At 37.5% G+C, this 13,935-nt stretch overlaps 1 protein-coding gene across 2 annotated transcripts; it reads right to left on the bottom strand.

Moving 5' to 3' along the window:
- Position 1: 1 nt before the first annotated feature.
- LOC119648940 (spermine synthase) lies at positions 2-13,498 on the bottom strand. 2 transcript variants are annotated; one of them, XM_038050854.1, is made up of 4 exons: positions 13,002-13,498; positions 2,183-2,294; positions 1,023-1,145; positions 2-774 (listed from the first exon to the last, which is right to left on the bottom strand). In XM_038050854.1, exons 1-4 carry the CDS (start codon positions 13,281-13,283, stop codon positions 191-193), a joined length of 1,101 nt encoding a protein of 366 aa, XP_037906782.1. In that variant the 5' UTR covers positions 13,284-13,498; the 3' UTR covers positions 2-190. The 2 variants fall into 2 exon arrangements, with proteins under 2 accessions (XP_037906782.1, XP_037906783.1); XM_038050855.1 differs by lacking the exon at positions 2,183-2,294 and adding an exon at positions 1,272-1,380 and having other exon boundaries at positions 13,002-13,496.
- Between the last annotated feature and the right edge of the window lie 437 nt (positions 13,499-13,935).

The following is a 13,935-nucleotide window of genomic DNA, read 5'->3' as shown; positions in this document are numbered from 1 at the left end:
ATTTGATATTATTGCCAATTGACTTTATTTGATAAATACTGGGATTCAAAGTATTCGGTTTTATTTCAACGTCAAAGCAACATTTTAAATACTACGATACCATCTTATGGTAAAACATATTCGAACACAAAAAATAAATATCTGTGAATAGTTTTGGCTTATATTGATTAATACTATCGAATGAAGACGGTCATGCCAAGCTGACTTGATAGAAAACCCAGTGTTCCATGAACGATGGTACAAATGCAGTGGCTTTAGTAAATTTCACTGGTGGAGTTAATAGTTTCAGTTGCTCTTCAAACATCTGAAGTGCTTCTGGACAAGTGGCTCCATTAGCGTGTGTGAGATACTTCCCATCCGGCTTCAGTAGCTTAAGCGAATGTTCTAGGATTGTGCGTATAAAATCCCAAATTTCACCAGTCGGCGTATCAGAGATCGGCACGTCTGTCAAGTCACCGAAAACGTAGTCAAATTTCTTTCCTTCTTTAACATATTTTTTCATGTAAGCCATACAGTCAGCAACAACTATTTCATAGTTGGCACCTTTGCGTTTCTCTAGAACATCACCGCAAATGCTCCTTAAATGCTTATTGCATGCTTGCATAACAATTTCGTCAATCTCAAGCATGGTCACAAACTTTGGTTCTTCTTTAAGAAGTTCATAGAGGAGAGCTCCATCGCCGCCGCCCAATATGCATATCTCTTTATCTTTGTAGTTCTCGATGCCTCGTTGCATCAACGTCTCTGTGTAGATCAGATCCGATTCGGCAATATCTAAATGAAAATTTTGTTAATAATTTTAGTTGTAATCATTGCAACGCGTTTTAATGAATCTGAAGCGTTTAAATTATTGATTATCTTTAACCAGACCAAAAAACTGGGATTGAAATTTGGGCGGATTATTTTAAATGCACCGCATATACCAGTACCGATAAGGCCAGTACCGATAAGCGGTTTCACTTTCATGGCATGTGCCTTTGTAACGTTTCAGATTGTCATTAGTATCGCTTGTGTTATCATACTTTGCAATTCGTCAAGGACGAGCATGTTGCCTAATGTTTTTGAATGGACAATTTGGATCTTTTGGAACTCTGATTGCTGCTCGAACACTAACTTGTCAATGTCGTATTCCAGTAAGCGTTCATCTGAAAGAAACAGACAGTAAGGTTACCTTAAAGAATGAATGAGTATTCGAGGCAGCGTCTTTGCAAACTAACACTACGGTTATTTTCAATATATTTCAAGCAAAACATAATACAAACTGAAATTACCTGCTGAAGGAAAATATCTGGGGAGGTCGCCCCGCTTTATTGGCGGTAATACATGTCGTGACAAAACATTTAATTTCTTTGTTAAAGAGTTTTCAAGTTGTTTGGATGACTAAATAATAAAGAAAATTAAAACCAATAATGAATATACATGGATAAGAAAACAGAAGTTAAATTAAAACAGCGTAGGACTGAGTTATTTATCTTGAATAAAGATATTATATTCTAATGCGATGCTGGAGAAATGGCGAATCCGATTGGAACATATACAAAAGTGCAGAATTGTTCAGTCTTTCATAATATTTCCCACATTTTGTCATTCAACTATGAGCATGCCAGTACCATGTTCGCAAAGAGAGCTGATATAGTGACAGTTCAACATATTTGCAAATTATATGAGAGGCTGAATTATTCGTTTTGACTGGATCTGTTACAACGCCATTGGTTTAGTAAATTTTGCCAAAACAACTTCAGGGAAAGAAGCAACATGTTTGGTTTTGATTCATTACGAAGCCACTTCACAAATCCAGTCAATCTTTCTCAAGAATGTTATGGATAATCTACATGATGATTTAAACGTTTCAAATGCATTGCGATTATTATTTGAAGCCAATCTGTCCAAATTTACACAATTCATTAGTTAATTTTCCGTTCATTATTGCTTTCCCAATGATGAACTTTGGTATGAAATTTAGGTTTAGCATTCCTACAATCAAATTATTTCAAGTGCAATCAACTTTCAATTCAACAGATTTCCAAAATAAAGATAATAACCTGATGGAATGGAATGAAACAATGAAGGTACACGTCGGTCGGGGTTTATCAATGTTACTCATTAGATAACAAAAATTTAATAAATTCAAATTCAGATATTAACAAGGTAAAAATTCTATAAAATTGCATTTGGTGCTGACCTGTGCTAGTTAAATATATGTCGAGTATTCCACCACGTTTTATCGATGGTAGGAGTTTAGATCGTTTGGCTGGAAGTTTCTTTTTTAGAATGTTCTCGATTGAAATGTATTTCTGCAAAATCGTTTTAGAGCGTATTAACACTTCTGCAATTTTCTCGTTATATGAAATGATACAGTTTTTAATTTTATGTTTGCGATTTATGGTACCACGCGAAAAACGTTTTCTCTGATTCGAGAAATTAACATTTGAAATATTATATCTTTATTCATATATCTGAGTAGAAATAATCTATTATGAAGAACAGCCTTTTATTGGTATGGATGAAGCAGCAGCAATTTAAATACTGATTAGAAGAAAGAATATAACACCAATAACAGAACAGACTATCAATGCGAAATATCTGATCAGGAAGTATATATTTTTGAATTTGAAGCAGCTTTAGCCAAACTAAATTCTCATTGGGCCTCATGAAACCTGCTTCCATTCGTAGACTTTCTTTTCTATTAAGATCTACATACTCGTACAGGTTTTCTTTAAATTATAATCAATATGCTGGGATTTTTACAAAAATGGACTTAAGTATGGCATATAGTAAGTCATCCCTCCAGTTGTTGCACTCAAAACGGGTGCCCCTCTTTAAAATCTTAACGATCATACACTTCTTCCACTTGCTAGGGAAGGTCCCTGATTGCCAGGATTTCCGTACGAGTGGAAGAAGGTGATTTGCCGGAACTGCAGGTGCAGCAATAAGTAGCTGTGACAGGACCATCAAACTCAGTGGCTCGGTTGGTTGACTTCACTGCTATTTAGAAGAGCAGTCTTTATTTGCATGTTACGGTGACTAACCGTTTTATGCACAAACGATGGAACTTAACCGGATATGATATGATTAAGAACCGTTGTAAAATGTTCCGTCCACCTCTTCAGATTTTCATGATTGAGAATGAGAAATTAATCGTAACATCCCTCACAGGATCAAGTGTATTGATGGCTTTAATTGCTCTAATAATAGTTCTTAGAATCTGCAGGACGTCCCTTTCCGTAGATCACTGCCAATGTATTTATTGTCGGCCCTGTCGCAAGCTTTCACGACGTTGATCAAAATTACGTGAACTGGAGATCTAAACTCTGGCCGTTGATCTAAAAGAACCCATCAGATGTGGAGTATTCTGAACCGAAAAAAAACCTGCTCTTTGTCGGCCAAATTTTCGGGAGTCAACCAGATTTTAAAGAATCACGTACAAAGATAGAAGCAGTTTGATATTTAGCAATACTGGAGGACAGTTAGATCATGTGTTTAGCTTGAAAGGTCAAAGCTGCAGTGAGTGATTCAAGATTGCTAATAAACTATGCACACCAGAGCATTCGTAGCAGGAAAACTAGCAACACGAATGCTACAGGTGGGCTTTTCCGGTGTGAACCGTTGTGCATATGCAGCAGACAAGAAGTCCGATATGACAAAATTACGTAATTTAATAGAATTTGATGATCGATTTGACCGAAAGCTTTGTTTAAATCTAAACAACACGTATAGGTCAATGTGATTTCCTTATTCCAACTCGTAAAGAATGTTAGAAAGTAGGACAATGAGGTTAGTGGAAATCGATCCGCCTTTTCGAATTCCATGTTCTTGTTCGTTTACAGGAGTGAGTTCTTAACAGAGTAATATTTTGCGGAGTTCAGGGATTGCTGACAAAATAGTAATACCGCTGTAATTTTGAACTGTCCTTCTGCCACCACTCTTATAGATATGAATGAAAAGATTTCCATAAGGATAGAGAGATATCTGCTGAAAGTGATTTGATAAAAATCACATGCAGGTGTTGTCGATTGGTCCATACACTGCACTAAAAGTGCGGAGTGGAGGGAGGAATCGGGGCAGGAGAATTGCTGACGATGAGCTAACGAATAACTTTCCGGACCTCATTATGTTTCCAAATTATTCCATCAATAAGCGAAGATGGGATAAGAGGCGCTCAGAATGCAGTCTAAAAATTATCAAGAAATAAATTAATATCTCCCGTGGGCTTGCTTTCTAACGACCATCTTTTTGCTGTATAACCTGCGGTCGAGGGAAATATTTGGAAAAAACCGCGCTTTGAATGTTTAACAAAAGTTCTCGCCGTATAGATCTAGAAGTGATTTAGATGTGTACATACTGACACATATATATTTAAACGCACGTTTGAAATATTACATTTTTTAATTCAATTTTTAAATATTATAAAAAATAAGGGTTAGTTATTTTTTACTTCAAATTTAACTATTTTCTTTAACAAAAAAAAAATTATATTTTTTGTAACAGTTTTGTAAATTTTTGCATTAAATTGGACACATATACGTTTAAACGCACCTTTAAAAAACTATTAAAACCAAGTTTTTAATAATGAATAGCGCTATAGGTTTCTAGGATGATTTTGGCAATTTGGTTTGACATGGAGAGTTCCCCAAAGTTTGGAGCAAACTTGAATTTATTTGTTTTGTTACAGTATTGTGTGATTTTCGGTTTTATTTTCATAAATATTGGGTGTCATATGACGCCAAAGATTTTCTGTGGGGTTCGAATCCGGACAAGAACCCTGACAGCTCCAATATTGGCATTTTGTATTCTTTGAACCACAAAATTGACATTCTGGAGTCATATAAGGTGTTGCGCGCTCACAAACCCAGTTTTTCATCCATGAAAACGATAGGAGCACCTCCCAGCATTTCATTGAACATAATGGAATTCATTTTGGGAGAAATGAAGCCGTGAGATGCTTTTCCAGTCGCTAGTAATAGTAATAAAACCTCCCCCTCCATAATTGCTTTTCGACGTACGAAAGCATGTGCAATTAGTTCGTTGTATTTGAGTTGCATTCAAATCATTGTGATTGCCTTGATATATGACATTTGCTTATTTAGCAACTTTCGTTTATTTTTTTAGTTATTTTTACCATCACAGTTAGCTTTTTCTCATATAATTTACTGTTTCTATAGTATATTAACCCTCGTTATTTTGTCATAATGAGGAATACTATATTGAAGTAATAAAAACTTGTTTTTTTTTTCGTTGGTGTGGGTATTTATTCTTGCAAATACCGATATTTCGGGAACCACTTGTTCCCTTCATCAGTGCAAACAAGTTGTTTTCACTTGCTAAGCTAAGCTTTTACACGTCATGGATTTACCAAGATTGCACTTTGGTGCATTTAAACGAATATGTATCCTTTTTAACGATAATCGCAACTTCGCTGTTGTAAAACAAAAAAAAATTGTTATTTGCATACAAATAATAGTTCTCGGTAGCTCAACGATCATTTTGAGCCATAATATCCTGCACTTTCAATTTTTTTTCGGTGTAATGGAATAGATAAAAAAAATATTACAGTGACTTGTAAATGTATGCAGTGTATATCTACTTAGACAATATGCGATAACGACGCCTACGCCTGTTCGCAATATGCTTATACTCCGCCCATCCACTGTTCTATTCCACGTAATTTTAGGGCAATCACCGGCCACTCTATATTTCATTGTATGACATAACAAGTAATTGATTTGTCGCCCTTTCTCAATGCGTGACTTATCCACTGCCGCTTCTGCTTTTTGATCCACACGTCTACGAGGACGACCAAATTTTTCGCTTGTTAAGTTCGAGGCCAGAACATGGTCGCAGACATGAACCCTGGAGTGGAATAGTTGCAATTTGATCTGTGGCGGTGAAATATTTGAACAGATTAGTGAAAATGGATTTAGTCTACTTCGGGGTCGGTGCCCATACAGGCAAGAGGGGTGTACATTTCCTTCTCAGCAAATATGGTCATGTGAGGTATCAAAAAAAAAAGGTCTTGGTAAGTACTTTCCGAAGCCGGTCTTAGTTTTGATATTTGTTCGAAAAATGGGATCCCGGAGGTCGAAAGTTATCATTTCTTTCACGCACCCATTCTCAAAGACCACCTAACCGAAAAATCTGAAAATAAAAAGGAGGCTGCCACTATATGATGCCTAGGTTCCGAAATAACCTACAAACCGATATCTGTTATAATAAAGTTAATAATAATATATTACTATAGTTTTTATGAATAGACTGCAAAATCCCCTTTAAGTTCATCATAAAATCCCGCAACAATATAGGCTATAGCATAGAGCATTATCCTACCAAGTTTGAGGGAAATCGCACCATTACTAACAAATTTATAGTAGATCAAAGTTGTAGCTTCTGTGCAAATTCAAGACTTTGAATGTCAGTATTACGCGAAAGTGGTTATTCTCATATAACATATGCATATGTTATGTGCTAGGTTCTAATGGGACAAATGTCCACCTAAATGTTTTTATAAAATAAATACACAAAGCCTTTCATACCTGAAGCGTTCAGCTTCCAGTTTCCTGACTTGTTTATGGATAGGATGAAAGATTCAGAGGGTACTGATAGAATCAGAGTACTTGACCTTAATTATATTATTAAAATTACAATTACTATAACTACAGAATCATGAAGCAATAAAAATATAATCATGATAATAGTCAACCTCGTAGTAAATGAGAAGAACTTAACCTACTACAGATGCAAACAAGTCGGAATACCGGAAGCTTGCGTTTCGGGTATAAAGATTTTTGTGTTCATCTTATCTAAGAAACTTCCAACGCACATTTTTCTATCCGTATATAACTACAAATCCAACCTATTCCTTCATATTTTTCCAAACTACAAAACATACAGTCATAGATATTATCCTCACCCTAAACAAGCTGCCTATTTCCGAATACTGTACATTTATACGCACGTATATAAACTCGTACCCATGTTTCCGATTTACTTCGTGCACAAAAGCATACATATGTACATATATAGCATGTATAATCAATACGGCTGGCTTAGTGTACAAATATATTCATCTGAATTAGACACTACCCGCAAACTTCATTGGCACGTATATACTATATGCCTACATACACACATGTCTGGCTGGAGTAATTGATATTGATATAGAAATGACTAATAAATAAAATAAAAAAATAATTCATTGCGACCCCATTCATAAGGACTCATTTCATTGTGGTATTGATGAATTGATATGTGATGATGACGTCATGCAGGTTGTAGGATGCACGAAATTCACAAAAAATGGCAAAGTTTCACCCCTTATAACTTTGTTAATAAAAGTTGGATCTTTTTCAAACTTGACCAAATAGTGCATTATGTTCTTCATTACACCCATGCCAAATTGCAATTCTGGGATGAACATAAGGGGGGTTGCCGAGTAGATTTCTAAAATGTGGAAATATACTATTATTAAGTTTATTTGTACAGATATCGGAACCGGATGTATTTTGGGACCTAGATTTCGTAGAGATGCTCCACCGTGATTTTGATGTGACAGACACCGACTCGATTCTAATAAGGTTTTGTTTCACACAAAACCTTAAAAAGGGCTGAGGAGAAGTAGATTCTTCAGGAATGGATTTGTAATATTTCATTCGAATGATAATTATTCTCGTTAATTATAACGTCAGCATCTTATTTGTATGGCTTAAGGGGGTCATCCCGTGTGTCGAGTTGGAGAAATCGATTTTTTTTGCATGAATTGTATCTATATACAGTGGAGAATATGTGGGCAAAGGGATTTTCCGATATTCCGAGTCCTTCCGAAATTACAGGGTTAAACAGGTAAGGAGTTTGCAGCCGCGGCTAGAGTACTCGATGAGAAAGAGCATCGAGTCTTTTTTTACCTGTTAGTTTTTTACCTGAGCCTTATAAATTCGAACACAGGTATAAATATAAAAAGATGGAAAACCAATCAATTGTCTAAACTTATTTGCTGTGTGGAATAAAAAGGATAATCCAGTCTAGAGTGAGCAGTAAGTATTGTGCTGTTTGTGTGTTCAGTCATTTTTTTAAATGGATCGTACGAAGGGAGATCGCTTTAAAGTTCAACGTCATGCTCGCACTAAAAAATGAGTATTTCATGGGAATCGATACTTATCAGAGAAGAAAAAGAACTTCGCATCAACATCAGCAAAGAAACTTTTAGCAAGCATGAACATGGGTGTTCCAATTGCGACAAGTTTTGTATATTGGATTTTGCTGGAGTTTTCTCCGGTATTTCTGCAAATAATAAAATATACGTAGTAGTAAAAAAGGAATACGTAGGACATGTCGAGAAAAGAATGGGAACGCGGCTTAGAAATGCAAAGAAGAATCACAAAAGCATTGGTGGAAAAGGGACTGAAAAACTTACTGATAAGGACCTCACTACATTTTCTGGGCTGGCTATTCGTCGACACGCAAATTCGATAGAAGGAACGAAGCAAGAAATTTGGGCAACTTTCTTCCATAAATGTTCTACAGACGAAAATCCTCAGCATCAAAATTGTCCAGCAGGCGAGGACAGTTGGTGCAAATGGCGTAAAGCGAAAGCTAAAGGATAACTGGATAGTTTTCACCACGAGAAGGCACTTTTGAGTGAAGAAGTTCAAGCAGTCATCAAACCAATCTACGAAGATTTGTCACGAGATGATCTCTTGAACAGATGTTTAGGAGCAGAGACCCAGAATAACAATGAGTCGTTAAATGCATTGATCTGGACTTTCGCTCCTAAGCACCTTCATTCTGGGGCCAAGGTCGTAGAAATAGCCACTTTTCTAGCTGTAATTATTTTCAATGAAGGATTCAATGGCATTCTCAAAATCCTAGTGACAATGGGATGTCAAATTGGTCACATATGTCAGGTTTATGCCGACCGCCGTAATGAAGCGCGAATTTGGCGGTCCGAACGACGATCGACTGACCTCGCTAAAAGAGCCACAATTGACACCAGAGAGCAACAATCGGCCTTACAAGACTTTTTTGAAGAAACGGAGGCTGCTCTCTATAGACCAGGTATAGCAAATTAATGGTGAGCTAAAATTTTTCGGTTGATAATGACATTTAAATTTTCAAATGCGTTTTTCTCGAAACTGCATCTTGAAAATCGGTTGCCACCATAGCTCAAAATCTTTCCAACCAAATTCTTTGAAATTTTCACGACTTCTTCGATAATTGCAATCGGAAGGTGGTTTTTTTTATTCATAAAAAAACCGTAAAAAAACACCAAAATCCAAAAAATTAAGTTTAAAAGCCCACCAAAAATTTACTTTTTAATATTTTCTAATTATCCTAGTTTGCGGACCGTAGAATATTGTCCACATTAAAATACCGTTTAGTTTTTTTTCCTCAGATGAACACAGCGCCCTCCAGCGTGGCAGCAGAAAAACACCTTTTTTTGGAGATGGGTGCATAAATTGACACGTAATCCGAAAACTAGCTAAGATATTAAGTTACCACATATACTAGAGATATCAATAAACATATGCTGAAAAAATCACGTTTCTATCTTTATCCAGTCCTCCACAATAATTTTTCAAAAAAACGCAAAAAAGCGGCCTTCACACGGGATGACCCCCTTAAGATGCGGTAAATTTAACCGAAATTGATAAGTTTCAACTGCTATAACTTTGACACTAAGAGCCGCATTTTCATGAAACTTGACATGCATATGCACGATACTGTCTTCTATGCTGATGCAAGTACTGCTAGGATGAACTTAAGGAGTGTTTTCAGTCAATTTCTAAAAGTTGGTAATATACTATTGTGTGTCCGGATGGCTTAAGTGGTTAGAGCGCTGGGCTGTCGTAGCGGAAGGTCGCGGTTCAAATCTCGCTGGGGGCAGAGGAATTTGTTATCGTGATTGGATGTCGGACACCAGTCGACTCAGCTGTGAATGAGTACCTGAGTCAAATCAGGGTAATAATCTCGGGCGAACGCAATGCTGACCACATTGCCTCCCACAGTATACTGTGGTGTACCGTTACGGTCTTGAATGAAGTGCTCTAACACACTTCAAGGCCTAGATCCAATATGGATTGTTGCGCCAACGATTATTATTATTATAATATACTATTAGTAAGTTTATTTGAGCAGATATCGAAATGACACATATTTTGAGGCCTAGATTTCATTTAATCGCACCACCCTTTTTTTTCCGATCTTTGGGTGGGGAACTTCCATTCCAACTTTTCATTTGATACCCCAGACGCCTATACCTAGTGAAAAAAAAAATGTTAAAATGACCGTGTTTTTCAACACACAAGCGACAATCAGATGATGATCCCTTTCGAGGTCAATGTCTCCTTTGTTACATATATCCAGAACACAACTCCTAAATCTACTACTAATTGGAATGTGGTCAATCTGTTTGCTTGTCTATTGTTGGTCAGTTGGAACTGACCCAATGACAATAATGACGAGGCGGTGGAAGCTGCAGGGAAATGAACGGCTCAAAAATCGATTAGTGTGAAAAGGTGCATGTCAAATGAAAGTTCATAGAATTTCTGGAAAAGGAAGAGAAAATGCTTCAAGGAATTCTGTGAAAAGCGGACGTAAGTCCTTGGAGATGCCTATAAAATTATGATAAAACGACTCAAAGGCTGATCATTTCTGGTGATCACGTACTCTATTCTCCAGCTGAACATTATTCAAGGATTATTCTACCAGCAAGAGGCGTACCGACGACTTCTGAAGACTTATGGATACGACGGCAACTCCCCCGCCTAACAAACTCTAAACCTGGATGAGATATGGACAAGTCGATAAGTTCAGAGTCAGACTAGGCGTGTTCGTTGAGTTGTTCGGAGGGAATATTACTCCCATCATGAAAGCGGCAGAGGCTGCCTAAAGTTTATATACCCTCAGGAGTGCCATGCTCGTAAATATTAGAACAAATAATTGATTGTACTCCATATTGATCCCAGATTGGTAGTATGGATTTTTTAAAGCCAGCTCAATCATTGTGATTTCAAATTGGTTTCTGGCTGCGCCGATAGTACAATTCACGGAACGGAGATGGGTTGGGTCGACGACGTAGGGTAAAGAATATGTGATGCAATTAAGTGCTGATTAGAGAGCGCTAGACTGATACTTCCGGGAAAAAAGAAAAGGGAACGCCTCGCATCGTGATTTTTAAGTGGAGTTGATAGCAGAAGAAATGGAAGAACATACAATTAGGAACAATCACTGGCTTTAATGCTCTGAAAATAGCTTAACCCTTAACGATTTGCCGGTATAATTTTCAGGAAAATTTGGAGAAATTATCCCGTATCGAATTCGAGGAAAAACTATTCTATTGGATCTTCTTAAATTGGCCATGATCAATTTTCTAGTGGCAAAAATCCCACACTCCCCAGCAGAATATCGGGTGTTTTTTTCAAAGTACTTTCTTCTCCAATAAAAAAATTACAAATGATTTTGGAGTGCTTCCTTTTTTTCGTTCATTCATTAATGTCGGTCTTTCACAGTGACGAGTGATAATAGTTCACATGAAGGCCACAGAATGAACAAATACTTTTTCTGAATTCCGAATTATGTGTTTTAACCCTTCAGCACTTTACTATTTTTCAGTTGTTGGATTTTCGATTCCAAAATTACTTGCAACGATGAAAAGCGGCTTTCGATGGGACAAGTTATTAAGCTAATTTAATGACGTCTGCCGAATATTTGAAATATAAACAAATGCGCTGCACAACTGAAAATTGTCTCTTTTAGCATTTTCTATCAAATACACCCCCTTTTTCACGTAACTACGTATTACCCCTACAAAAAAGCCAACTTCAAGAATTTTTCCTTGAATGAAACGGGATTCTAGCCGCAAATGTTTTGTTTAAAATCAAAAACTAATCGGTCTGGGAATTTCAGGATATCCTTTAAGGACGACTTGGCATTAGAAGAAAACTTCTTAGATCCTCAAGCTCGCGGGAACGGATAAACAGTAACAAAATCGCCGAATAAATCTGGAATCAATCTTTGTTTTGGTTTATGAAACTAACGTTTTAACATACTTTCGATTTTTTTCTTCACATTGGATAGAATGTTTCTGAGGAATCCGATTTTAAATCACAAAAGTTTAACAATATTTTGTTTCCTTTGTTTAAAGCTGTGCGAACCATATGATAAGCGCCCACCCAATTTGCGTGTCAATCCCCACAGTTTTGTCCTTTGCCATCAACGCCGGAAACCCATTACTTTCAAACATTCGCTTACACCATTTAAATGTTTTAGAATATTCACCCGAAGCCAGCGAATATACTTAACAATTGGTGCCCCCATAAATTGGTCGCTTGATGCAATGTATTTCGAAGCGTTTCAGTGGGCAGACATCCTCTCACCAGCTTCGCTGCAACTATTCGTTGCTAAATGTGGCCGGCAGCACGTTCATTTTCAGACAGTGCAAAGCGAAGGCATTAGCACGTTCACGCCTCGCGTATTCAAACATGCACGGGCACAAGTTAGCATAGCACTCTTCGCAAGCGTGTAATGTTTGGTTGTACATAGCATGCGGGGAATAACAAATAAATGTCGCAACTCTAATTCCCTTCCAGATAGTTCTAAATGCTGAACCATGACAGCCAAAAAACAATCAAATTTCACGGCGCATGCAGCCAACATAAAAGTCGTTAGGAAAGGTTGGAACAGCTCGTGTGTTATAAGCGCAACTGAGGACCTTTGCAACTGTTAACGAACATTTCAACTAGTGGAAAAATTAGTCTGGGGATTTAATAGAAACTGTTGATAAGCAACTCTGGAAATGTTAATGAAAATTTGCGCGGCGCATGCGCTCCGATTGCGGCCGCACATATGAGGTTATTATCGATTACCTAGACCTTGAATAGGCGACTGCATTCCAAGGAGTTGCGAAAAACAGCCAACTAAAGGGCAAAGCCTCCCTAACCGAGCTCCTAGCCAATGTTCCAATCGCACATACTCTGAACGGTTAAAGCAACTAAATAAAAACTTCATACAGTATAATTGAGTTTCGGCTCTTGTCCTTCGTCCTGATAGAACTCGACATTGATGGTTATCACTCCTTGGTTGAAGAACCGCAACGTAATGATCAGGACGTTGTTGTGGGCCAAAACGTACAAATAGCCATCTTCAGTGGCCATCTCGTAGACAGTCTTCAGCTGAGGGAAGACATTCTCCAATTCGCCGAAAATTGTTTTAAAAATCACGTTGCGTTGATTATCGTCCGCGAATCGCGTCGGATCCATCAGGAAATCCAGCAAAATTGAATGTGCGCACATTTTTCCACTTGCCAGCGAGAGAAATTGATAACAAATAGTCAAAGAATCACAAGGAAATGCAAATAGCTGTAGTGATGCTTTTTCCTATCCGCGACTAGATAAAACCTCCCAGAACGTCTGTTCAATGCGACGAAAATAACACCGACCGAGCACCGCACCGGGTAGCGAATCACGAGACGAGTATTGAGTTTAAACTCTCGTCTCGTGCACACGGAAAATATTGAGCAAAACCAATTGGTACCGGGAACAGCTGATAAGGCATTGCCAGGTTAGAGGCTTCATGATAAGCAAATTATTACGGAGATGACGTTTTGAGTTATTTTTCTAATTTCCGTTGCATCACGAACGTTGTTTTTAACCAAATGTTTGTCACTCTGTCAGATGAATTGTGGCTGGTAAACAGTTAGTAATAGCAAAAAATCCATGTTTGTACCTACCACAACGGAGGTTTGTTTCTAATCGCATTCTTTTTCTAACGAAGAAATTTTCCTTTGAATACGAAGCCCACTTAACGAAGTGATTTCTCGATTTGGCAGTCTTTTTTATCCTTCCGGGTGCGGAGTTTTCTCGAGGGCTAGGGAATGAAGAAACTTTAAGGGAGACGTTTGTGTCTGCATCCATTGTGGTATCTATATGGTCGATGTACCAAGAG

This window comes from Hermetia illucens, chromosome 2 (assembly GCF_905115235.1).
Source record: "Hermetia illucens chromosome 2, iHerIll2.2.curated.20191125, whole genome shotgun sequence".
In the NCBI taxonomy this organism is placed as follows: domain Eukaryota; kingdom Metazoa; phylum Arthropoda; class Insecta; order Diptera; family Stratiomyidae; genus Hermetia; species Hermetia illucens.
The sequence above is the reverse complement of the archived record's forward strand: the minus strand, read 5'-3'. Positions and strand labels throughout refer to the sequence as shown.